Source organism: Lynx canadensis, chromosome B3 (assembly GCF_007474595.2).
Source record: "Lynx canadensis isolate LIC74 chromosome B3, mLynCan4.pri.v2, whole genome shotgun sequence".
NCBI lineage: Eukaryota > Metazoa > Chordata > Mammalia > Carnivora > Felidae > Lynx > Lynx canadensis.
The window spans coordinates 105,150,847-105,177,398 of NC_044308.2; the positions used below are offsets into that span (position 1 = coordinate 105,150,847).

General features: G+C 38.7%; 1 protein-coding gene and 1 long non-coding RNA gene across 5 annotated transcripts in view; one reads left to right on the forward strand and one right to left on the reverse strand.

The window, feature by feature from the left end:
• Nucleotides 1-138: 138 nt before the first annotated feature.
• Nucleotides 139-18,573, reverse strand: LOC116738103. Of its 3 annotated transcripts, XR_004343705.1 has the most exons (5): nucleotides 18,287-18,573; nucleotides 17,095-17,148; nucleotides 14,019-14,101; nucleotides 3,688-3,766; nucleotides 139-221 (listed from the first exon to the last, which is right to left on the reverse strand). It is a non-coding gene; the product is annotated as an uncharacterized LOC116738103 (long non-coding RNA). The 3 variants fall into 3 exon arrangements; XR_004343706.1 differs by lacking the exon at nucleotides 3,688-3,766 and having other exon boundaries at nucleotides 140-221; nucleotides 18,287-18,571; XR_004343707.1 differs by lacking the exons at nucleotides 139-221; nucleotides 3,688-3,766 and adding an exon at nucleotides 8,808-8,847 and having other exon boundaries at nucleotides 18,287-18,571.
• Nucleotides 18,574-18,987: 414 nt separating this feature from the next.
• ARID4A (AT-rich interaction domain 4A) overlaps nucleotides 18,988-26,552 on the forward strand; it is a 64,430-nt gene continuing 56,865 nt past the window's right edge. For both annotated transcript variants that reach the window (XM_030319205.1, XM_030319206.1), the window contains exons 1-5: nucleotides 18,988-19,132; nucleotides 20,221-20,277; nucleotides 22,239-22,349; nucleotides 24,308-24,373; nucleotides 25,367-25,457. In XM_030319205.1, the coding sequence (XP_030175065.1) occupies nucleotides 20,272-20,277; nucleotides 22,239-22,349; nucleotides 24,308-24,373; nucleotides 25,367-25,457 (274 nt within the window). In that variant the 5' untranslated portion in view covers nucleotides 18,988-19,132; nucleotides 20,221-20,271. The remainder of the gene's footprint in view (nucleotides 19,133-20,220; nucleotides 20,278-22,238; nucleotides 22,350-24,307; nucleotides 24,374-25,366; nucleotides 25,458-26,552) is intronic.

Consider the following 26,552-nt stretch of genomic DNA (forward strand, 5'->3'; position numbering starts at 1 on the left):
GGGAGACACAGAATCGGAAACAGGCTCCAGGCTCTGAGCCATCAGCCCAGAGCCCGACGCGGGGCTCGAACTCACGGACCGCGAGATCGTGACCTGGCTGATGTCGGACGCTTAACCGACTGCGCCACCCAGGCGCCCCCAAAAAATATATTTAGACTATTAAAGCACTTATCTGATTATGACTATCCATTTGCTTCTATTTCCATCATTCATAAAGAGACCTGAAAAATAAAAGAGAAAAATCAGTTGTAGGTCGTATGTTTTCCTTTCTTTTTTATTAAAATTTTTTTTTAATCTCTATTTATTTTTGAGAGAGAGACAGCATGTGAGCAGGGGAGGAGCAGAGAGAGAGGGAGACACAGAATGCGAAACAGGCTCCAGGCTCTGAGCTGTCAGCACAGAGCCTGACGCGGGGCTCAAGCTCACAAACTGGACTCAAAAACTGTGAGATCATGACCTGAGCCAAAGTCAGATGCTCAACTGACTGAGCTACCCAGGTGCCCCAGTATGTTTTACTCTTCAAATTAAGATTACAAATTAATGTTTTTTTTTTTCTCATTTTGTAAAAACATCCACTTACCCAAATGCTATTAAGAAACTAGAGAAAATCCACAAATGAAAATCAAATCTTGGGCACATTGCACCCCAATGTTTATATTTATAGCAGCACTATCAACAATAGCCAAATTATGGAAAGAACCCAAATGGCCATACGGACTGATGATTGGATAAAAAAGATGTGGGGTATGTGTGTGTACGTAGAGTGTGTGTGTGTGTGTAAACACACACACACACACACACACACACACACACACTGGAATATTCCTCCATGATCAAAAAATGAAATCTTGCCATTTGCAACAATGTGGACGGAACTAGAATGTATTATGCTAAGAGAAATAAGTCAGAGAAAGAGAAATACATGAATTTAAGAAACACAACAGATGAATACAGGGGAAGGGAAGAAAAAAAATAAGACAAAAACAGGGAGACAAATCTTAAGAGACCCTTAAATACAGAGAACAAACAGCTTTGCCGGAGGGGTGCTGGGCATTAAGGAGGGCACTTGTTGGGATAAGCACTGGATTATATGTAAGTTGATCATTCACTAAATATGCTCCTGGAACCATTATTACATTATATGTTAACTAACTTGGATTTAAATAGAAAATTTTAGGAAATGTGAATATCATCAGCTGTTGCACTGTAAGTACAAGACAATTTAATACAGTAAGATTAAATACCCTTTAATTAAAAAATCAAGTCTTATGTAGAACACTCAGATATTCTCTAAATTTTGAATTCCTTATTTTTGGAAATGGAACCCAGACCTATTTTATTTTGCATTCCTGCACTCTGTCATGTCCTACATTGAATTTGCCATGCTTAGGCTATTTAATAGTGGTTTTCTTAAGGACTTCCACCACCTGCCAAAGAAAGCCTTCTAAAGTGTGTCAGATTTCTCCCTCTTGGCCCTGTTATATGTGTCCCATAAACGTGGTCCAACTATTTTCTTTTTAAAAAAGAATTCCAAAACTGAAATGTGTATGAGTGCAGCTACTCTTAACCCCCACCAAGTAAAGCTTTTATTCTACCACTGATATTGTGTGTGCACAATCCCAGCCCATGGGAGAGGTGTTCAAGAAATCCTGTCTTTGTATCCACTGGGTGTGAGCAGCAACACAGTAGGCATTCAAATGCTAAAGGTATTTTTTTTTTTTTTGAGCATTTGAATTACTTTTATTAAAAGATTGTAGTTGTGTATCCCTATGGAAAGTACAGGGTTAAAGTTTACCTTCAGCGCCAAATTTTTCTGCATAACATTACATTAGATGACATTAGAAATAACGGGTACTTCAAAAATTACCTGTTTAGATTTAACTAGCATTTATTGAACATCTACTAAGAATCAAATGCCTTCACTTCTTTGGTCTCATTTAATCTGATCTACAGGTACATATTTAAAATACTGAAATAATTTATAATAGTTAACTGCAGGATATGCATACTACTTAAAAACACTGGATCAAAACTGTATCCATCAGGGGTTTCTGAAACTAAGATGAGCATGGTTTATGATTTGGAAAGATCTGGAAAACCCAAACTCAGAAAATATATAAACTCCCTGGGTTTTTTTTTTTTTTTTTTTTATAGAAGCACTATAATGACAGGATTTTTCTTGATAAAAGAAATAAGAGCTTCCTCTCAGCTACCACTAATCACAAGAGCTTCAGAGTAAAAAATTAACATTGTAATTAAAACCAGGACAGCAGCTGATAAGCCAATGTAGGTTTCAAACTGGCTTTTGTCACTTAATAACTGTGTCACCTCGGGCAACTTAATTTCCTCATCTATAAAATAAGGATTATGTACCATTTACAATGGCATCAAAACCAGGAATACTTACTTAGGTATAAACTTTAATTTGTATAAGATTTTATGTTGAAAATTATAAAATGGTGACATTGACAATGAACTACATAAACTGATCAGAAGGCTCAGCACTGTCAATTCTCCCTAACCTGATTTATAGATTCAATGTAAAACCCAATCAAATTTGCAAGAGGCCTTTTTTGGGGGATGGCAGGAAATCAAGTGGTTTGTAAAATTTATATAGGAAAAGGAATTAGAATAGCCAAAGCAATTTTGAATAAGAAGACAAGGCCAACACCACCTGATCTGAAGACTTACTATAATATAAAGTTCATGTAATAAACATTATTAATGGAATAGAATGGAGTCTTAAAAGAGACTGACAAATATGGTCAATTGACAAAAGGGAAAAGGGAAGTCAGTGGAGAAGGACAGCGCTTTTCCACACGTGGTGCTGGAATAACTGGACATCTATATGCAAAAACACCAGAAAACAAGTCATACCTTGTACCAAATGCGTTAAGTCAAGGTGACCATATACCAAAATGTACCTCAACTAAAACTTTCTAAGAAGAAAACAGAAGATCTCTGAGACTGGTTTAAAAAAAAATTCTTAGTTAGATACCATACCAAATGATGTACAAATGAAAACTGACAAACTCAATTTCACCAAAATTAAAAGCTGCTCTCCTAAAAACACCAAGAGAATGAATAAACAAAGACAAACTCTTAAGGGGAAAATATTTACAAATCACACATCTGACAGTAGATGTGTATTCAGAATGTATAAAGAACTCTAAAAATTCAAATATTAAGAAAACCACCCAGTTTTTAAAAATGGACAAAAGGTTTAAACAGACAATTCATACTACAAAAAACCCCCCTAATATTCCTTCTTAAACTATCCCACCCCTTTAACACCTTACTTATATGTATCTCTACTCCTAAACACCAACTCTTAAAAAGTAAACGCTGGTGTACTGTAGTTAATGCATAAAGGCTGTTGAAGAGTAAAGGGTCCTTATACAGCTTGAGTTTGTGTTTGAAGTTTATGATTTGAACTTTTAATTTTTACTATGTGGAAACAAAATAGCATTTTAGGAAAATTCATTTAAAAATAAAGGAGTTCAACTATACAACTGATATGGGAAAGGGAACTATTAAAAACTTTTTAACCACGAAAACCCAACAAGGCTTTAAGACCAATGTATGAAGAGAGAATTATTCTTAAAACAGCACCAAGAAAATACAGATAATTTAGAGAAAGGGAAATGGTATACAAGAATTGTAGGTATAAAGAGGATAACTCATCACCTTTAGTAGATAGACTGGTCTGGGTGAGCAGCAACTAGACGGCAACAAGCAATCATTTGGAGGCCTGAAGTGTATCAGACTGCCAGGAAAGATTATATATAAAATGTTTAAAAATAAGATATAATTCCTTTCCTGGTAAGAAAAACACATTTAAAAATCATTAGCAAGGTACAAGTTTCCCCTGCCATATAGAAAAGTATGAAGTAGAGGGTTCCTACAAAACCTTTCATAAGCCAAAATGGCATAAAGTGAAGAAATTACCATTAATTTACATTGAAAAATTTTTGAGCATTCCCAAACCCTGAAAATAACCTTTCTTTTTAAAATTTTTTTAATGTTTATTTTTTAGAGAGAGATAGAGCCTAAGTAGGGGAAGGGCAGAGAGAGAGGTAGACAGAACCTGAGGCAGGATCCAGGCTCTGAACTGTCAGCACAGAGCCCAACGTGGGGCTTGAATCCCTGAAACATGAGATCATGACCCGCTTAAGTGACTGAGCCATGCAGGCGCCCCTGAAAATAAACTGTATTAGTCTTTTCTGGCTTTTGGTAGCAAAAATGAGTACTAATGTAGGTCTTTTGTTAAAAGAGATGTGGTATGATACAGACTTTTAAAAAGCAGGGATAATTGTATCAGAATATATATCCATGTTTTACTATGAGTAACATATACTGTATGTATCCACTGAACTACAAATGTGTGCTTTGGGAAGGGGGAAGAAGATAAACTCTGACAAACAAGAAAGAGAATCTGGGGCAGTTTCCTGGAGATCTGGTAGATGAACTCTCCAATCGGTGAATTTAGGAGAAGAACTACAGATGGCAATAGTTACCAAAAAAAAACTTCTGAGATGCCACTAACCGAAACAAAGTAAAAAGGCTAACCAATATAAGATTATGAGGAACATAATCTAGATGACAGTGGGAATGCATGGAGTAGATAACAGTTTCTCCATCTGGTTCAAAGAACACATGCCTAAGAATTCTCCATAGATTTGAATTCACGAGGTCTGAAGTGAGGCCCAGGATTTGTATTTTGAACAAGTATCTGGTGTGATGCTTATGAATACACTAAAATTTGAGAATCACTGATTTAGACACAGGTTAGTAAAAGAAGAACTAACCGAAACAGTTAAAGGGTTTCAAGAGAGGAGATTTCTGTTACAGAGCAAAGTGGAGGATGAAGCTATAGGGACTGACAGTTGACTGATGAAACTTTTCTTTCACTGGATTTTTAAAGAAATACAAGTATCAGAAATAGGAATATGTATCTAGATGATGAAAAGGGAAGTTTCTGGTAGAAATCTTATAGTAGATGGTATTGAATATCTTAACGATTCAGCATCAGTTTTCTGAACATTTCCAATATGAGGGTGGACACAAAGCATAGGTGCTCAAGGATTAAACAGCATCTTTCATATTTTACTGACGGATCAACGAAGAGAAACAGCTCTGACTTAAGGCAGGTCAGGTTAATTTGGTCAGAGAAATTTCATAGAACTTGGTCCCACCAACTGCAAAAGAACCTTAACACAAGATTCCCTTACCATCAATAGGAAGGGATTCAGGTTTACATTGAAAATATGTTCCACTAACACATTCTATTAACACCTAATTAAAAGTTCATTTCATAAGATAAAAAAAAAGATAATTTGTAATGTATAGCTAAATGTTCTATTTACCATTTTAGTTGCAAAAGAATTAACTCTTCCCTTAAAGATATTCAATATTCACAATGTAGCCAATTTCTATTTGAATCACCACTTGACCTTTAACCTGTCCCTATGGAAAAAGGATTAAATGTGTGGCTGAATGGAAGTTTTTATGTGTTTCTAGAGGAAAAAGTCTACTAGAAATGAACATAGATTCTTCCTTCACAGGCAATATAATGATTCATTCAGTACCTGACACACATTTGACATGGAAAGCCTAAAGGCAAGCCACAATGTTGGCAAGTCATGCACTAATTATTTCTGACAACAAAAAGTTTCTTTTCCTTCCTGGCACCCCTGTTTCAGGATATGAAGCCAAATGAAGCTTTCTGACATATGACTTCATTGTAGACATGATATGCCACCCCCCCATCCCCCATCTAGATACTTGGACAGCCTCCAAAATGAAATTCAGGAGAGACGCTTTAAACAAAACTCAGGCGCGGCTACTTTAAATCCATTCTTTTCCCTAAATGGAAATCTGACAAAACAGGAAGTACTTGGCAGCATATAGGAAGGAGCAAGTTCTGTGGTTTACGTACTTACTGGTAACAGACTAGTTTTTCGTGACTGTGTAATAAAATGCAGAACTTCACATTTGAGAGGAAAACAGACAAAATTTACCTTGGTTACCAAGGTTCCCTCAGCAATTTAAAGGTCTTAAGGACAGTATCACATAGTACATAAACGAATAAGAAATGGGAAGATGGCTTTTATTTTTGTTATGTTCTCTCATATAAAAATCCCCTCCCTGTCTTGTGTACCACGATCTAAGTCACCAAAATTATACAAACACTGCAGGCAGTTTTATGACTGCACATAAACTGAACAAACATAAATACTAAAAGCAAAAAATAAAAACAAAAACAAAAAAACAGCTTGTTTTGTTTGAAGGAACCAACTTGGGGAAGAGATTTTTATGTTTCCAGAGGATTCAAGGTATCCCTATATACAAATAAATATAAGTCCCTAAGTGGGCCATTAATATCAGCAGACTCAAAAACACACTACCAAACATATTATAAACCAACGAAAAGAAAATGAAAACTCCCCCTTGCTCCCATACCCCATGACACGATGTCTTTCAGCTGCTCCCCACCCTACCCCAATCCCGCTGCTGTTGAAACCAGAAGCATTTCCAGGTAACAATTTGTATCTTAACTTTTAAGCTATCACAATTAGGAGTACAACATTGTATCGAAGTGCCTAGTGAATGTTTAACACGGGATGTTAGGGATTATTATCTAGTCCATTCTTCCCACCCAAAAAGCAGGTTGAGATCCACAGTAAGTCAGGAAATCAATTTTGTCAGTCCTAACAGACTTAAAAAAAACATACAGGAGAAAATACTGGAGTATGCTGTACTTTGTTTTGTGTGTGGGCAGTACACATACATACACAAAACAGAAACTTCACTATAATGACATTAGTTAGTGATCTTCCTTAACTATTATTTCAAATATCTGTTTTGCCAAACAATGAAAATAATGAGAATGCCTATTAACTACAACAGTGAGGTAGGTAGGACATTAAAGCTTCTGTCAGAATTTGATCCTATGAGATAGGAATAGCAGGAACTTCGTTAAGTGCTAAAATTATTGAGTCAATGCCTCAATGATTCAGATTCTCAGGGGTTGTTAAATATCAATCAGTTAACCTTTCAGACACAGATATTGGAAGTGTGCTCAGGAATTCTTATTTGAAAAATACGGTGCTGGATTTAAGTACATTAAGAGCTGTAAGTATCTAGGCCCGTGCCCTTTATCTCTAACAGCAGACACTCAAGCAGAGTAATGTATCCCAGATCACAGCCAATGAGAACATGCTTATGATTAGAACAGAGAACATACGGTTTTCAAATCCAGTGTTCCTATATTAAGATGCGTATTCAATCCAACATCCCACTAAACTACTGTAGAAATTCTGAGAATTTTTGAGCTAAGAGTAACATAATTGCCACTTTAGCTTCATGAATGCCTAATATCAGCCTGATAACTTAACTCATTTCCACCAGTCCCATTTCTTCTAGAGCTAGAGGCCAGACCCTATCAACATTATAGTAACCAAAGATCAGTGTCCTCAGAAACATCTCGCCAGCTTCTTTTCTCCGACTACTTCTACTTTCATGCCTAGAGGCATAATGGTGGTAAGAAAAAATGTATTTGTAAAGTGAGATTACTGACTGAGCCAGGTGGTTTGTATATTATATTATTGGCAGCCGATGTACCCTTAGTCCTGGTCAAACTTTTTTTTTTTTTTTTTAATTTTTTTTTTTTCAACATTTATTTATTTTTGGGACAGAGAGAGACAGAGCATGAACAGGGGAGGGGCAGAGAGAGAGGGAGACACAGAATCGGAAACAGGCTCCAGGCTCTGAGCCATCAGCCCAGAGCCCGACGCGGGGCTCGAACTCACGGACCGCGAGATCGTGACCTGGCTGAAGTCGGACGCTTAACCGACTGCGCCACCCAGGCGCCCCAGTCCTGGTCAAACTTTTAATAAATTTGGACCACTGGTGATAAGGAAGTTTGGTGGGTGGGTACATCCATGAAAACAACTACAACAACAACAGCAACACCACCCCCAGTCCCTCTGGTGGTTAATTAGATATACTTTTAAAAATGGGGGCGCCTGGGTGGCGCAGTTGGTTAAGCGTCCGACTTCAGCCAGGTCACGATCTCGCGGTCCGTGAGTTCGAGCCCCGCGTCAGGCTCTGGGCTGATGGCTCAGAGCCTGGAGCCTGTTTCCGATTCTGTGTCTCCCTCTCTCTCTGCCCCTCCCCTGTTCATGCTCTGTCTCTCTCTGTCCCAAAAATAAATAAACGTTGAAAAAATTTAAAAATGGCATGAAAACATTCCAATGAAAATTCTTCACCTGTGGATAATCCCCATAGTGCTCTGCTCCCTACATTGAATCAGACTCAATTCCTAAAACCTCAAGCGATCTCATTTTAAGTAACTGATCAGGCAAGAGTCTCCTAGTGTACAAACACTGACAAAGCACATTTTTACTGGCATGCATTCATTCATTAAATATCACCTCTAAGCTTGCTATATATTTTACAAACTTCCATTCCACAAAAGAGTGCCTCCTAAGTGCCAACACTTATGACAGGTTCTAAACTTACAAAGATGGATAAGGTATTGTCCTAACTTAGTGAAGAACATGTGAGTGAATAAGAAACTAAAATGCAATATAGAAAGTGACAGGAATCATGTTAAGAGAAAATATATGAAATTCATAGGGACAAATTACCTAAAGAGGGATCATGGAAAATTTCACTCAAAAAGTAGCATTTGCAGAGTGCACGGGTGGCTCAATTAGTTGAGCATCTGACTCTTGATTATGGGCTCAGGTTATGATCCTAGGGTTGTGGGATTGAGCCCTGGGTCGGGCTCCATGCTGAGCGTGGGGCTTGCTTGGGATTCTCTCTCCCACATGTGCTTGCTCTCTAAAAAAAAAAAAAAAAAAAAAATTAGTGTTGATTGGGGAACATTCTAGATTGTGGGGAAAGTATGAATAAAAACAACACGGAAAACACAGAGTTTGTATAGGGGAGCCGTGACAGATTTAGTGTGACTGCAGCAAATTAGTTTAGAGACAGACTGATATGACATTCAGTAAGGTCTAGAATGGGAGGCAAAGAGTCTACATGCTTTATTTGTATGTGGAAATATAATGTATTGTTTTAAAAGCTGCTAGAATGACAGACCCTACGTAACAGCATTATACACACTAACACCACCTAATATCTGAATGTTTCCTAAACACTTGGCATTATTCTAGCACTTTACATGTACTAACTCATTTAATACTAAACTGTCAGGGCAGTTCTACTCATATCCTCCCCATTTTACAGATGAGGCAGAGAAATTAAGAAATGTGCTCTAAACCACCCATCTCACAAAAAGCCTGGCCACAGCTACACATTCTAATGCTGCAAGTATCTTCTTTGCTATCTCTAAATGCTGCAAGTATCTTCTTTGCTATCTCTAAACTACTTTTTAAATTTTTTTTTTAAACATTTATTCATTTTTGAGAGACAGGGCATGAGTGGGGGAGGGGCAGTGTGAGAGAGAGAGAGAGAGAGAGAGAAAGACAGACAGACAGAGACAGACAAAATCAGAAGCAGGCTCCAGGCTCTGAACTGTTAGCACAGAGCCCAACGCGGGGCTCAATCTCACCAACCACAAGATCATGACCCGAGCTGAAGTCAGATGCTTAACCAATTGAGCCACCCAGGCACCCCTCCCTAAACTACTTTTAAAAGCTATGGTTCTAATGGGGACATGGTGAAGGCCTAAATCCCATGCAGGTAGCTCCAATCACTTATTTTGAAAAATAAAAGGTACCAAAGTTAAGGGATTAATAAAAAGCAATGAAAACATACACAAAACCACGTATTTGTTACAAATTAAAAATGCTGAAAACTTATGCACAAATGTTTCTAAATGTATTACTTTTTCCTCAATTTGTAAACAGATTATGTCTTGTAACTCAAAGCTAGCAATATGATGGGAAGAGTTTTAAATACCTAATTATTTAAATGAGATCAAAGACAGCTTTTTTTTTTTTTAAGTTTATTTTTATTAAGCGGGGGTGGGGGAGGGACAGAGAGAGAACCCCAAGCAGGCTCCCTGCTCTTAGCGTGAAGCCCGACACGAATCGTGAGATCATGACGGGAGCCAAAATCAAGAGTCTGATGCTTGACTAACTAAGCCACCCAGGCACCCTAAGGAGAGTCCTGATATATATAATGAAGTGGCTCAAATTTCATAACCTCATATATTATCCCAAATGGATTAAGTTTTATAAAAACTGATTAAAAAGGCTAATCAGAAACAAAGAGGGAAAAAATTGAGTACTGTGATTGATACAGAACTATTATTTAAAAAGCCTGTTTTTTCTAAGACAAAATAATAACTTTTTCCTTGGTAAGTAGCAGAAAACATTTTTTAAAACCCTAAGAAAAAAAGGGCAGAGACACCAAGGGAGATTAACTGATAAAAGTAAGCTCTTTCTCTTGAAGAACACTCAAAAATTAGCCTATTACATGTTTGACATTTCTCATTGTTAAAGCCCTTCCTTACACTGAGCACTTTAATTTCATCTGTTGAAATAAAAGTGGTTTCCGAAAACAAGACAATTAACATCTTTACTTAGATTTTAGATATTTAAAGAATCTTGGCTAAACATTCATGTTCCACACACATCTGTTACTTCTCTGTATTTTGTTAAAGTTAAAAGAAAACACACAAAATTTAGTCCACTGGGAAAGAGGAGGGAAAAATATTTCACCCCATATATTTGAACAATTTAATGGACACTGGGATGGCTCAGTTGGGTAAACAACTGACTCTTGATTTCGGCTCAGGTCATGATCTCACAGTTTGAGATCGAGCCCGAAGTCAGGCTCTGTGCTGACAGCGTGGAGCCTGCTTGGGATTCTCTTTCCCTCTCCCTCTCTCTCTCAAAATAAATGAATAAACATTAAAAAAAAACCTTAAAAGCATACATGTATTTTTGTAAGATGCTACCTTAAAACTATTTTTTTTCAATAATGAACTTCTCCTTTAGTATGCAAATCATTTGGTTTCCCTGCATTTATTTTACTTATTAATTCACTTTAATTTTTCATTTCAAGTTGTACTTTTTTTTAAAGTTCACTTACTTATATAAGTAATCTCTATACCCAACGTGGGGCTCAAACTTAGCACCCCAAGATCAAGAGTTGAATGCTCTTCTGAGCCAGCCAAGTTGTACTTCAAAAATCAGAAATAAGAAAGCCTTGATATGGGCGCCTGGGTGGCTCAGTGGGTTAAGTGTCTGGCTCTTGATTTTGGCTCAGGTCATGATCCCACAGTTTGTGAGTTTGAGGCCCACATCAGGCTCCATGCTGATAACATGGAGCCTGCTTAGGATTCTTTCCCCATCTCTCTACCTCTCTCCCACTCAAGCTGATGCTCTCTTTCAAAACAAAAACAAACTTAAAAAAAAAAAGAAACAAAGACTTGATAAAACCACTAAAATCTAATAGAAGAATGGAATTAGAAATCAAAATATAAAAAACAATGTAAGGTCCAGCATATGCCTTGTCCCAATTAGGGCTTCAGAGGCACTTTGATAAAAGAAGAATAAATGCTTACCAGACATTTCAAGCTCTAACTAGCATGTTTAAAACTGATTTCATTTTCCTTACACATCAGTGTCTTTTTCTGACCTACAAAACTTGTTAATGGTATGAACTATTCCCTGTTCTTTAAAATTTTGAGTGTTTTGTTTTCTTCTTTACTGCTACAATCAAGTAGAGATCAAATACTGTCAACTCTTTTTTCCCCTCAAATTTCTTGCTCACTTATTCCTTCCCCTCTCTCCATCTGACTCTAGTTTTCATGCATGCAGATGTATCGCAAAAATATCTTGTCTCCCTACTTCCAATTCCTGTGTCATTTCTTCAGTCACACTGGACACTGTTTCCAAGTGACTTCCCAATAGTACATTTTGTGTACATCATATCCCTCTGTGCCTATTCAAAAGCCCTCAACAAAAATAACTAAAATTAAAAAAGAATTCTATAAGGAAAAATATCTGCAACCAATTACTACTAAATATTATATAAAAAACTCAAAGAAATAAAACATCAAGACTCTCACATAAATGGACAGAGATCTTAAAGAGACAACTTGTCTAGTACCAAGAATCAGTTGAAATTGCAGAAAAAGGTCCTAATTCACTAGTTAACAACAAAAATATTACAAGGAAAAGGAGAGCTCAACATATTTTGCACTTATCAAATTAGCAAAAATGATTATAATTATATACTACCCAATTCAGGTAGCTAATGTCACAGAGAGGGTGACAATCAATCCTGAAACAACGTCCAAAAGACTGAAAATATCGTATGCACATAGATGATAAATGCAGAATACTGAAAAACCTGAAACCTAAATGGTCAAGAAATACAAAAATTAAGCTGAAAATAAAACAGTTTGATGGATTGTTTTCACACATCAAAATTATAATGGGTACTGTGTGGTCACACTGAATGCTTATTACAATGTTAAAGGAACAAAAAAAAAAGTAAAAATTAATAATAAAGAAAAATATGCATAAGGACAAGGACATTTAAAAAATCTGTTAGGGGCACCTGGGTGGCTCAGTTGGTTAAGTGTCTGACTTTGGCTCAGGTCATGACCTCAAAGTTTCTGAGTTTGAGCTCTGCCATCAGGCTCTGTGCTGCTGGTGTAGAGCCTGCTTGGGATTCTCACCATCTCCTCTCTCTGCCCCTCCCCCACTTGCCTTTTCACGCTCTCTCTCAAATTAAACAAACTTAAAAAATAAAAAAACAAACCAATGTTATCAGAGTGGGATTAAAAGAGATGGGTTTAGTTGCATTGTGATTTGTTAAAATGTGAGACTAAAACAAAATAATCTTTATTTTCTGCTCACATCCCAGCTTTCAAAGCCCTCACAAGGTTCCCAAACCAGTAGAGAGGACACGCACCCCACATAATCGATGTGAAGCTAATTCTAGAAATGTTGACAAGCTGACCTCATGCAATTTTTCCAAGGTAATCTTTAGTCATTCATCCTCTCCGAAATGGTTTATTCACTTCCCCAAACATAACTTTCTTTATGTAATTATGTTCCTAATCACCATTTTCCACCCACTAAGAAAGTCCGAGATCTTCCTTTCTTCTAATTTTACAAATGATCTCTCACTAACCCCGAAAAGCCTTCAATGATCACTAAACAAATTTCTTTTCATTCTGCATTATAAAACAATTTGTATTTTATTTTATTATTTTTTTTAATATTTTTATTATTTTTGAGACAGAAAGACAGGGCATGAGCAGGGGAGGGGCAGAGAGAGAGGGGCACACAGAATCCAAAGCAGGCTCCAGACTCCGAGTCGTCAGCACAGAGCCCGATGCGGGGCTCGAACTCACGAACCGTGAGATCATGACCTGGGCTGAAGTCGGACACTTAACCAACTGAGCCACCCAGGCACCCCAATAATTTGTATTTTAAAAAACAATTAAATCTCAACCGCATACTGAACTTTGATAAATTATCTTGTAAGCCATGATTTAAATCTTTAAAAACTTTCCTGCACTGATTGAATCTTTTGCAATAACTCCATTAACTTTCCACATGTTTAATTATATTCTTTCTTTTATTAATAGTAAGCTCCTTTAGCATAGATCCTTGCCATGTAGGAACATAAGCAGATCCCTAGATCAGCGTGTACCCCAATCCTAAAATATGCCTTCACTCTAGTCTAAATTATGGGTGAAAACACCCAGTAATCTATGCCTCCACACGGCCATAAAATCAGCAGTGACTATCAATAGGGCAAAAGACCACACAGGGATTGCAAAGATAGCTTTGTTACAAAAAAGCAAATTATGTAACTTTCCAAAAAACAACAAAACCATTAGCAAAGCAGGTATGTTCAACACAGCAATCAATCTGTTCTACTTCTTAACATAGACATTTATAGAAACTGTACAGTGAAACAAATTCTATCATTTTTCAAGATACACACATATGTAACATATGTATATAACATACTAACTGCTGATCTTAATTACTAAATAAAAGACAAGTAAAACTACATACCAGAAACAGAATTTTCAACAGTAGATCCAGGTCTTTTAAAACTGGAACATCTTCCTTCATTTTCCCACAAAATGAGGTTTATTCTAAAAAAACAAAGACTTCCTTTAGTTTTGAGTATGCCACAATCCTCAGAACATAGTCTATTTAATAATCTTAAAAAACAATGAAGCAAATTTCACTTCTAAACACTTTCACTGATGAGATCTCTGTCACCTATTTTATTTTTTTTTAAATTTTTTTTTTAACATTTATTTATTTTTGAGACAGAAAGAGACAGAGCATGAACGGGGGAGGGGCAGAGAGAGAGGGAGACACAGAATTGGAAACAGGTTCCAGGCTCTGAGCCATCAGCCCAGAGCCCGACGCGGGGCTCGAACTCACGGACCGCGAGATCGTGACCTGGCTGAAGTTGGACGCTTAACCGACTGAGCCACCCAGGCGCCCCTCTGTCACCTATTTTAACATGGGCTCAAAAAAATCATGAATATGTTCAGAGTGTTCCATCATTAAAAATCCAGAAATGGGAACCACATAAATGGGTAAACAAATCCATAGGAATGTTCTAATTTGGGGATTTCAGTGTAAAATACTACCTCAAGAAGCTAATTATAAAGCCTCGTTTGAAGCCTTGACCAAATAAATAAAACATTCTGCCTTCAAAATAGCTTTCTATCACAGAAACACCATTAAAAATTTTTGTGATTTTGTTTTTGTAAGGAACATTATTCTAATAGTTTGGACTCAATGGTTACAAAAAAACAGATCAATCATAATTAATCTTTCTCATTAATACCTACGAGATGGTCTAGTGACTCTTCAGTTAATATTCATCTACAGTCGCCTTCCATTAAGAGATCATAATGCCCTTAAGATTCTTACTGGGCTCTCTAAATCTATGTTGTATTAGCAATTACAAATCAATTCAATATGAAAACAAGTATTTGGATCATTAAAACAATTTTGAAGGCTAATACAGCATCTGTGGCACATTACAAGTTCTTAGAAGAGTATTACTGTTAAAGAAAACATTAAGCTGGTTGATTTCATATACTTTACAAAAGCACATACAGGTTCATAAAAAAGACTGACAGAACACCTATCATGTATCAAGCAGGGAAACATAACAGCGACTAAAACCTCAGTTGCTGCCCTCTGGGAATGGAGTCTCAAACTACGGAAGAGCCTAAGAACTGCACAGCAAATGTGATGAGAGACATATAAAGGTTCCTGTGAGGGTAAAAAAGCACACAGAAAATGCCCATAAAGATGGAAAACTTTAAGGAAGGCTTCGAGGAAACATAAAATAAACTATACCATAAAAACAGTAGTTTTTAGTATCCTCTAAATGTCACTTCTGTGCAGCAAAATGTTCCACTATACAAACGCCTACCTATTTGAGAGTGAAAAATAAATTAGTTTTAAAAAAATCACTTGTAAGGTCCCATAAAAATTCTTAAACTTATTTTAAAAATTATAATTCTACTTGAATAAAAGACCCGAGAGAAAATTTAAAAAATAAAGCGAAAAAAAATCCACAACAAAACAAAAACTGAGGGAAAAAATAAACGGAAAAAGAACAACAAAAAATGTAAGTACAGTAAAAGCAAAGCTTTCTGATGGGCAGCTGTACAAAGCCTTAAATGCACAATCCTTTTAGCTTATTCCCATTTCTAGGGATTTATTCCAAATAACCAGGAATGTAAAGAAAGATCTAGATGCCTAAAAATTTTAGCCACAGACGGTCCGTTCTCAGACAAAATCTTTTCTAAAACATGCACCAAGATACCAATTCTATCACTGCTGTTATAGAAAAATTAAAATATCATCCAATTATATAAATTATATCTATCCTACAGAAGACTATGCAACTATGAAAAGTGCTTTATGGGCAAAATATTTCCCATGTTCTTAGTTTTTTCTATAAGGAAAAAAACGAGTGACAAGATAACCATGACTAAAATGACCTTTACTTTATAAAACAACACTGATGAAAAATAAAGACCCCTCTGTGTCACACAGAATTACAACATAAACTATAACTGCCTTTTGGTGGAAGAAATACAAGAGACTGGTCTTTTCTTCTTTAGGCTTTTTAGTAATTTCCAAATGCCCACTGACATGCATTATTTGGATCAGATAGTATAAGTTGGTAGTAGAATTATAGATGATTACTCCCTGGGAAGTTCAGCAGTATTATATCATTTTATAATTTTCTTAAGGAAAAAAAAAAACAATCACTTCTAAACTTCTACTAACATATTTTTTCTATGTGCCAAATTTTTAAGTAGGAAGAAAAAAACATGAAAATGTTCATATTATTCTATGACAAAAATATTAAGTACTCAAAAAAAATCCAGAAATGGGAACTACACAAATGGGTAAATAAATTCATAAACATGTACTAATTTTGAGATTTCATTCTACAGTATCACATCAGGAAGCTAATTATACAGATTTATTTATTTCTGGTTTTTTTTTTTTTTTTAATTTATTTTTGAGACACAGAGAGACAGAGCATGAGCAAGGGAGGGGCAGAGAGAGAGGAGGAGACACAGAATCCAAAGCAGGCTCCAGGCTCTGAGCTGTCGGCACAGAGCCCAACGCGGGGCTCAAATTCACGGACCACAAGATCATGACTAGAGCTGAGGTGGGGCGCTTAACCGACTGAGCCACCCAGGCGCCCCTACAGATTCATTTAAACCCCTGGTCAGGGGCGCCTGGGTGGCGCAGTCGGTTAAGCGTCCGACTTCAGCCAGGTCACGATCTCGCGGTCCGTGAGTTCGAGCCCCGCGTCAGGCTCTGGGCTGATGGCTTGGAGCCTGGAGCCTGTTTCAGATTCTGTGTCTCCCTCTCTCTCTGCCCCTCCCCTGTTCATGCTCTGTCTCTCTCTGTCCCAAAAATAAATAAAAATGTTGAAAAAAAAAAATTAAAAAAAAAATAAACCCCTGGTCAAACCAAACTTCTTTCAACCACCATTCTTCCTTTTTGTATTTATGGCTTTATTGGCAGACAACAGTGGTCTGTAAAATTTTAAGTCTACCCATTCTAAAGATTATTCACAGAAATTAAAACTTACCTCAGTAATACTTTAGGATATGTCACTGAGAAATTTCGGTTTTCTTCAGACCACCTGCCAAAAAAAATCCACAACAAATGATTAAATCATACAGCCATTTTCTAGGCTGGATCCCCACCGATGCAGCAGTAACAAAGGTACTACAAGACTTAAGTTTAATTTTTTTTAAAGCTTGTTTTTATTTATTTGGAGAGAGAGAGAGAGCGAGCGCACAAGTAGGGGAAGAACAGAGAGAGAGGGAGAGCGAGAGTGAGAGAGAATCCCAAGCAGGCTCCCTGCTGTCAACGCAAACCCCGAGTGGGGCTGGAACTCAGGAACTGAGATCAGGACCTCAGCGGAAATCAAAAGTCGGAGGCTTAACCGACTGGGCCACCCAGGCGCCCCTAACGAAAATAGGTTTAAACAGCTATCTAGACCAGCATGACTAGGTCACTCAAAAACAGCTACACTCCATTTTCTTAGTAAGTAATTTTGAGAAAAATCACTGCAGTGATCACTGCAAAAATCTAGTTAGGTATTAATTTTGAATAAACGTAGTGTGGATTATCGACGATATTTCACATTTCCTTATTTCATTCTTTAGAACTTGCCAATTAATACTCCATTTCCACCATTTCAAATGTGTTTTAACAGAACACAAAGATTCTGCTAACAGAACAAAATCAATTGCTGCCCTGAACAAAGTCCTATCGGGGAGGTCTTCTTATTTAAAGTGTTTTCAGTCCCTACAAAACCACTACTGTTTCCTTTTTTAAAAGTAGCACAGGCTTTGGCTAAGCGGCAGAGCCGCCTGAGGTTAGAGTAGCAGGTTCTGGGCCAGCTGGTGGATTCCACAACCCGCTGCTTTCTGCAGCTTCCTCAAAGCTTAATCGCGCGAGGAGCACGCGGAAACCTCTCGCCCGACTCAGCTAGGTCTAAGCACCTTGCCTTCCCCGTGTTAATTAATGAGGCGCCCAGAGAGCTGGCACTTGGGTAGGGAATATGACAAGTTCGCGAAACGCACTTCCAAAGGGAGGAAGAACTGATCGGAGAGGAGAATCCAGAAAATCTCTCGAGAGGGGGTGCCAAGGATCAGCCAGGAGAAAGAGACGTGCACGTCCCCTCCGCCCCTTTCTCTCGCGCGGCGGGAGAGGAGGCCTCGCCCCCTTTCATCCCGCCCCCTGCTCCCCACCCCGCCGCAGGGAGAACTTACTTTGCCATGGCCGCCGCGCGGCCCGTCCACTTCCGGTGCCGGTGCCGCTAAAGCTGCGCCATCCCCTAGTCACTCGGACAGCCACAGCTTCCAACCGACCTTTTGACAGGTTCGCGACTCCTCCGACCTTCACTAGGTGCTGTCCTGGAGTGAACCGTGGATAGGTGCCGCACTAAAATGAATCTACAGGATACACAGTCGGCTCTCGTCTCGCCAGAAACGTAAAATGCGATAGAGCTGCGACCACCGCCGCTCAGACAAAATGGCGCCGAGAAGCCGGTTTAGCGCAGGCGCCTTGGAAAGACCCTGCCCCGCCCCCGTGCAAATGCTGGCCGCAGCTCCGGGTTCGGTTTCCATGGGACACTTCACCGCCAATCCTCGTGCCGAACTGCTCTTCCTGACCCTTCAATTTACCAATCAGTGCTCAGTCATGCACATCCGGAGTCGTCTCAACCAATCATTTTTCAGAACCTGCTTACTCAATACCCAATTCTCCAGTAACGTTAGCCTTCGGAGACAGCCAATCATAAGTGGAAGATGTCCTACCTGCTGTTTTTCGCACCAATCCGTGAAGTTTCTTAGCTACATCCAATGAGGACGGCAGGTAGCGAGCTCCAATCCAAAGCTCTTCGGCGTCATGAGCAGCCAATAGGAGTTCGTGTAGAAGCGAGTCTGCTCAACAGCTTGTTATTTGGTGGATTGTGGCAGTAAATCGGGCGAGTGGGGAACCGGGCGCAGGACCTGCCGCCGCGGCCGGGAGTGGTGCTGCCGGGACGGGGGCCCACGGGGGTCAGTGGGGCGGAGGACTCGGAAGCTGACAGCGCGCACTTCACCCGCAGTTAGTAGGTGAGAAGAAGGGAAGTGGGGGATACTGAGTGGACGAAGCGACAGTAGCAGCTCGTGCTGCTAGCAGCCCGGGGTCCCGGTGCAGTTGGAAGCTTCGCAGGTGGGGAGGGGGTGCTGGGCAAGCGGTGCGGCGAGCGCAGGGGAAGGGGCAGGTCGTGGAGCCGCGGCAGCAACTGCAGGAACCGCCGCCGCAGCCTCCTCCTCGGCTGCTTCCCTGGGAAAATGGCTGTGGGGCTGGCCGCGCCGCTAAGTTTGCTTCCGTGCGATGAGAAGCGGGCTGCTTGGGGGAGCCGGCCCCCAACTCCGCAGCGCGTCCTCTCCTGTGCAGTCTGTGGCTGGACCCGAGGGGCCAGGGGCAGGTACCACTCTAGGCTGTACAAAAAGTTGAGGCGGGCGCGGGGAGGAGGCGGTGGCTGCCGCTGTGCGGCTCCCCTCCCCTCCCACACCCTCTCCGGGCCACCTCCCTCCTCCTCTCCGCCCCCCCCCTCCAGCCCCCTCCCTTGCGCCGGTCTCCCCTCACTCTCGCGCCTCCGGGCTGAAGGCCGCGGCCCCTGCCCCATCGGTGAAGAAGCGCTTCTCCTTTCTGACATGGTGCAGAGCGGAGGAAGGAGAGCAATGGCGCCGTGACACTCCGCTGCCGCCACCGCGGGCCCGGGGCGGGCCGAGGGGGCCGAGCGGCGGAGGCGGGGCGCGGGCCGAAGTCGGGGTATCAGGGGGGCGGCCGCGCGAAAGCTCGGCTACCGCGCCTGGGGGGAACCTGGAGAAGCCCAAACGGCGCCCTCCTCTTTTCCAGAGCGCTCCGACCTGGGGCTCCGAGTTGAGCATTCCGGGTCAAAGTGGCGAGCGAGGCGGGGGCGCGGTGGGCCGCTGGCGAACTCCGGGGAGGAACGGGTTGCCCTTTGGCGCCCGAGGGGTTCTTGCCGTTTCCTCAGCTCCTGCGTCCTGGCTGCCCTCCGGGGGATCGGCTCCCTTCGCTGGTTAGGGTTCTGCCCCTCCCCGCTGGCGTTTGTTTACTTTCTTTCCTTGGGTCGCTCCCCTCTGTTAGTTGACTGATTCTGTGCCTGTCTTTCCCCTCCCCATGATTCTAGCGACGGAGAAGATAGCTCGCTGAGCTGGAACCCCACAGATCGCCAGTGAAAATGAAGGTAAGTGGAGTCAACGCTGCTCTGAACCTCGTGCCCTGGACACTGCTTGTCGTGAGGCTGCTGCTGTGGAATGTCATTTTTTTTTTTTTCGCTACTTGAAATTGATTCCTCTACTAAGCAGCGCTTTCTGAAAATGAGGACGTGTTGAAAGAGTGAGAAATGATCATTGTGTCTAATGCAGTCAGTCCGGCCCCTCTCTGAAGCAGTTAGCACTTTGGAAAGGCTGGTGCAGCCTTTCCATTGTTGTCCATTGGGCTAGTATTTTTAAACACTTCCTGTGTTGGCAGCAGCCTTTGCAGAAGTAAAGCTTTTGTCCTGTTTGGTTCTTTGGGGGATTTTTTGAAATTTTTTTCTTCCTCAATGCCAGCATGATTTTCTAAGGAAGGAATATGTGGATTGTGCAAGGGAGATAGCGGCTCTTCTCTGAAATTTTGTAGCTAAAATATTTGAAGGTGGACTAAAGCTAATAATGTTTTGTTTCAGTTCAATTGTTGTAGTAAATATTTTAAAACATACTACAACCTGAAAAGATACTCTTCTGAAGACAGCTAGTAGTGCAAACATCGTATGTGATGTTTGAAGGGCAAGGAAGGTATAGCTTTGTGTAGTGCAGTGGCATTGAATGTTTCAGATCAGATATTTATTTGCCAGAGAGTTCCTCTTCAATTTGCATTATCTGTAAATGCACTGACTTTAAAAGGTATTTGATTCCTTACTCATTTACTGTCTCAGTGTATTAAGCTCTGAAATACAGCATTCCCCTAAACTTTCTTGTTTTCCTATCTTCTGGAAATGACATGTTACTTTCTTTTACTGTTACTTGGAAAAACTTATTGGAAAAGGAAACATCATTTTCTACTTAAAAGTATCATTTCTAAAGTGTACACTGTTACCTTTGCATTTAGCAGTGTTAGCTCCATTGAATTGAGCCTATATGAAAACACTTAACTTTTAAAAAAAGGTAAAATGACAAAGAGTAGCTATCATTCTCTTACCATCAAGATTAAGATGAATGGTAGCATGAAATTTGCCACATCTTTCAATGTATCATTCTGATCATGACCATTTGCTAAAAAGTAGATATTTTTTAGTAAAGCTTATTTTTTTTCTACACCAAGAAGATTAGTGTGATAAATTAGGTACAGCTCCAAGTTTTGAGCCATCAGTTCATATCTCTGCATTCATCAGCTGAATTTAGACTTAGATTTTTTTAATATGTAGCTTTTAGCTAACGATTCCCCCAGATAATGCTCTCCTTATCAAAAGGATTGGCTTCATTTCTTATCTATGCAGATATACTATGTCCAAAGAGATATTGCCTTAATGTAGCTATATTATTAAACATTTAACCATGTCTTGTTAGTATTAATCTTAACAGTGATATTTCTTCTAATTTTAAAACACAATTTCCAGGAGGCCATAAGTGAATAACTCAAAGTTTTATGAGACGCTTACTATGAGTATACCTTTTCTGGTTTTGGAGGTTTTTTTATTTTGTATTTTTAATTTAATTTTATTATTATTGTTAAGTAAGCTCTACACCCACCATGGGGCTTGAACTCACAACCCCGAGATCAGGAGTCGCATGCTCTACGAACTGAGCCAGCCAGGTGCCCGTTTTTTTGTTTGTTTGTTTGTTTGTTTGTTTCTTAATGTGTTCATTTCTTAAATTATAGAATTGTTGAAACATTTTATATCTGGAAGAAAAAACATTATCATATTTCCTTGCTGATACTTCTCAGTTACTAAGAACTTAAACGTTTTCTGTTGTCAGGATATAGTTTATGCAGTAGGGGAATACAAGTGCTTGCTTAAGGGGTATTTTCCAAATTATTAATGCTAGTAATAAACAGTACTGTTAATATTCTTAGCACTTTAAATGTAGAACCTTTTAACGTGGCTTAAGGTTAGAGTGTAGGGGAAAATACTAGTGACATTCACATTTTGTGTTCTTTCATCAGGCGGCGGATGAGCCTGCCTACCTGACAGTGGGAACTGATGTCAGTGCCAAGTACCGAGGTGCCTTCTGTGAGGCAAAAATTAAGACTGTGAAAAGGCTGGTAAAAGTTAAGGTAATTTTTTTTTCATGCAACCTGGATTGAGGAGAGTTGGGGAGGGGGAGACTGCAAATCAACATTTTACTGAATCATGACTTCCTGAATCATTATTATGTGAAAGCACTGTTATATACAAATCTATAGGAAAAGCACATTAAGAATTGAGAAATAAAGAACTCAAAATGAGAAGTTATTCCAAAATGCTTCTCTGAAAATACCACATTCATGAGACTTCCTTTTATTTGGCTCTCTGCTGTTGTGGCATGCTTACTTAGGCTGTGATCTCTCTTCTCCCCTTTCATAATGTTCAGGTAGAGATGATTTCAAGTGATTAGGAAAAATAATATAGTGGAATTGTTTTAAAGACCATGTTAAAAATGATTTAAGAATTTTATTTTTAAGGTCCTTTTATGACCAGAAAAAAGTTATTGCATTATTTCTGTATAATCGTTGGAAATACAGAAAAGTACCAAAAGATTAATACCCATCGCTTACCTCTCAGAAACTATTAACATTTTCGTGTTTCATTCCAGTAGTTTTCCCACATAAATGTTTTTAATACTCGTACTTAAATTACGAAAGTAATCCACACTTACTATAAACATCTTTAACATTACAGAGCTATGTAAGAAAGTTCATGAAAGTCCTCTTTGATACTACTACAGAGAGATTTATATGGTCTGTCAGATATTGTGCAGAGCCTACTGTAACAATGTTGTTGTTGTTGTTGTTGTTGTTGTTATTAGCTCATGCTGTACTTTCAGTTTTGCAGTTTGCTTTTCACTTACATACCTGATCTTTTCCTGCAAGAGTGAAGCACCATAAAAGGAGGAAATGTTTGACTTGTTCTATCCCCAACACCTAGACTAGTGCTTGATACATAGTAGACACTCAAAATATGTTGAATGGGTAAATGAACTGGAGCAGGTATTTTCAAAGTGTGACTAGCAGCATCTGCTCCATCTGGGAACTTGTTTGAAATGCAGGTTCTCAGGCCCTGACCCCAGACCTACTGCGTCAGAAAGTCTGGCAGTAGGGTCCAGTGATTGTGTTTTAATAAGCGCTTAAAGTGTTTCTGCTGCATGTTGACGTTTGAGAACCAGTGAATTAGAAGAGTATGATTTGTGTGGTAGAGAAATAGATTTATCTGTGATTATTATGAGATTTGTGTTTCAATTTTGATCTGGTGGAATTTTTCTTCAAGTATTAAGATATCATTTGACATTTATTTCTTTGTTTCATTTGGCATTTTTACTGTGTCAGTTATATGGGATTTGACTACTAAATATTTACTTGGACTTCTTTGAGAACTTAAACTTTCTGTTAGTATTGTGGCTCTAGATATACTTACTTAAAGTCAATACAGTGATTGGGGAGCTCTTATCATACATACATTATATAGAATTTCAATTTTCATATTTGGGTACTTGATCTATTTGAACGATTGCCCTGTATATATTTGGGAGAATCTGTAGTAAAAAAGAATACTTATTTGTATGTGAAATACATATCATGATTATTATTTCAGTTTACTTTATAAAGGACCAACAGGGTTCTGGTTTTAATTTGTTTACCTTGTATGTGGGCAATAATGTTTGATACTTTTTTTTAATACTTTGTGACAGAACTTTTTATAACTTGTTGATAAAGAACAATGAAGGCAGTTTTAAACTTTTATAGCAATCACTTCAAATTATAAATCTTGTATAGTTCATTAATTCAGCAAACATTTATGAAGTGCCTGTAATACGCATTGACATTTGCTAACTGCTGGGGTTATAGTGACGAAGGAGGATTGTAGCCCTCAAGGAGCTCACAATTAGTGAGAGAGACAATAAACATAAATATTAGACAATGTAATAAGTATTAAAACAGAAGTAACCACAGGATGGTAAGAAAGCATAGATTAAAGACATCATAAACATGTTGTTTTAAAAGTTAACATGCAAATTATTGTACAAAATGTCTTCCAGGTACTCCTGAAACAGGATAATACTACACAATTGGTGCAGGACGATCAAGTAAAGGGTCCTTTAAGAGTACGTATATTCTGCAGTTTAAAATCTGAAACGATGAATCACAAATACATACAGTAAATTATTAAATTTTCTATTTGTAGACAGTTTTAAAATTTATAAGTATGTTAATCAGAAAACAAAAATACAAATGAAATGTTGTAGAGTTAGTATGTTATGATGTTACATTGGCTATATCCTTTAGAAAGGTAAATCATCTTATAGACAGTAATTTTAGTGTATATATAAACATGAGTTTTCAGCCACCTTTTGTTTTTAATTCTTAGATTGAATACCTCTTTTTTTTTTACATTGTTGTCAGAGATATTTAGGCTGCTAAATAATATACTAGCATTATAACTTTGAATCTTCTGTTGTTCTAAGTTACCAAGTATGTTGACTTCATAATTTAGCTTAGTGAGTACCTATATTGTGTTTTCCATCCATGTTCTGGCCAAACATTTCTAAGTTTATGTAATAAATCTTTGTTATGTCAGAGTACCACTTCGGTTAATATCTGATAGACAAAGGTCTGGAAGCTGAAAGAAGGTCAACTGGTCCATCCCTCTCTCCTCAGGTGAACCTTTATCTAAAAGGTCCCTTAAATATGAATGGTGAATCCAGTATTCAATATTTCTGTGAAAGAAAATTGAAGCTACTTTTGCTATCTTATGGTTTTCTGATTCTTATATTACACAATTCCCTTGAAGGCAATGTGATATAGTACAAAAGCTCTGAAGTAATACTTAAGAGACTGTGTTCTCATCCTCTCATCTGAGCCACAATATTCAATGTGTAAAATAAGGATAATAATAACAACTATCTTACTAATGCCAAAGCATTTTGGGGTTCAGATTGCATGATAAATACATGAGTGCTATAAATGATAAAGATCTAAGTCAATGTATATAAGGTAGAATTATCATAAATGTATATATTTTAACCCAGGTCATATAGTTCATGGGAGTGATTTGGTCTGTTTAAATTTGATAATGAAATTTCAATTTCGTGTTTTAGGTTGGAGCTATTGTTGAAACAAGGACATCTGATGGATCCTTTCAGGAAGCTATTATCAGCAAGTTGACAGATGCTAGTTGGTATACTGTGGGTAAGTAGTTAATTTAATACATAGGATTTAATTTGGAGTTGCATATATTTTTATTTTGTAAATACACTGAATCATTATGTTGGCAGAAATAGGTATTATTTACTGTCAATTTACTTGATATAGTTGGCTGAAATTTTAATGATGGCTGCTGGTAACAAAAATAATATCTCTTTGGTCACTTGTGGCTATTTGATCCAAGAAGGTACCTGGGGTGCCAGGGTGGCTCGGTTGGTTAAGAGTCCGACTCTTGACTTTGGCTCAGGTCATGATCTCATAGTTTGTTGAATTCGAGCCCCATGTTAGGTTCTGCTCTGAAAGCACAGAGCGTGCTTGGGATTCTCCCTCTCCTTCTCTCTCTCTCTCGCTTTCAAAACAAACTTAAAACAACAACAACAAAAAGAATGTACTTCTTTTTTAGGTTACCTAGATATTTCTTTTCAAGAAAGTTAAGTTATATGCTTATTTTTCTTCCATTAGAAAGTCAGTACAAGTTAGTATTGTAAGTAATCAGACATTTTTACTTTTCCTGTAATTACAATTAAGGTTGCACAGCTGCAATCTTTTAATGTATTGTTGCTTGTTTTACATAAGGATAATACAGATGTTACCACAAAATTTAAAGACTAAAAAAATTCTGGCTAGAGTAGATTCAAGTCTAGATGATCATAGCTTAATTTTTGATTTTTCATTTAGTCAAGTCTCAACACCTTTCAGAAAAGATATAGGTGCTACTATGGGGTGCCTGAGTGGCTCAGTCAATTAAGTGTCCACCTTCGGCTCAGGTTATGATCTTGTGGTTCTTGGGTTCAAGCTCGCATCGGCCTGTCTGTCAGCACAAAGCCTGTTTCAGATCCTCTGTGCCCCTCTCTCTCTGCCCCTCACCTGCTCACACACACACTTTCTCTCTCTCAAAAATAAATAAACATTAAAAAAAAAAAAAAAAAAGAGGGGTGCCCGGATGGCTCAGTCGGTTAAGCGTCCGACTTCTGCTCAGGTCATGATCTCACGGTTTGTGGATTCGGCCCTGCATTGGGCTCTGTGCTGACGACAGCTCAGAGCCTAGAGCCTGCTTCGGATTCTGTGTCTCCTTCTCTC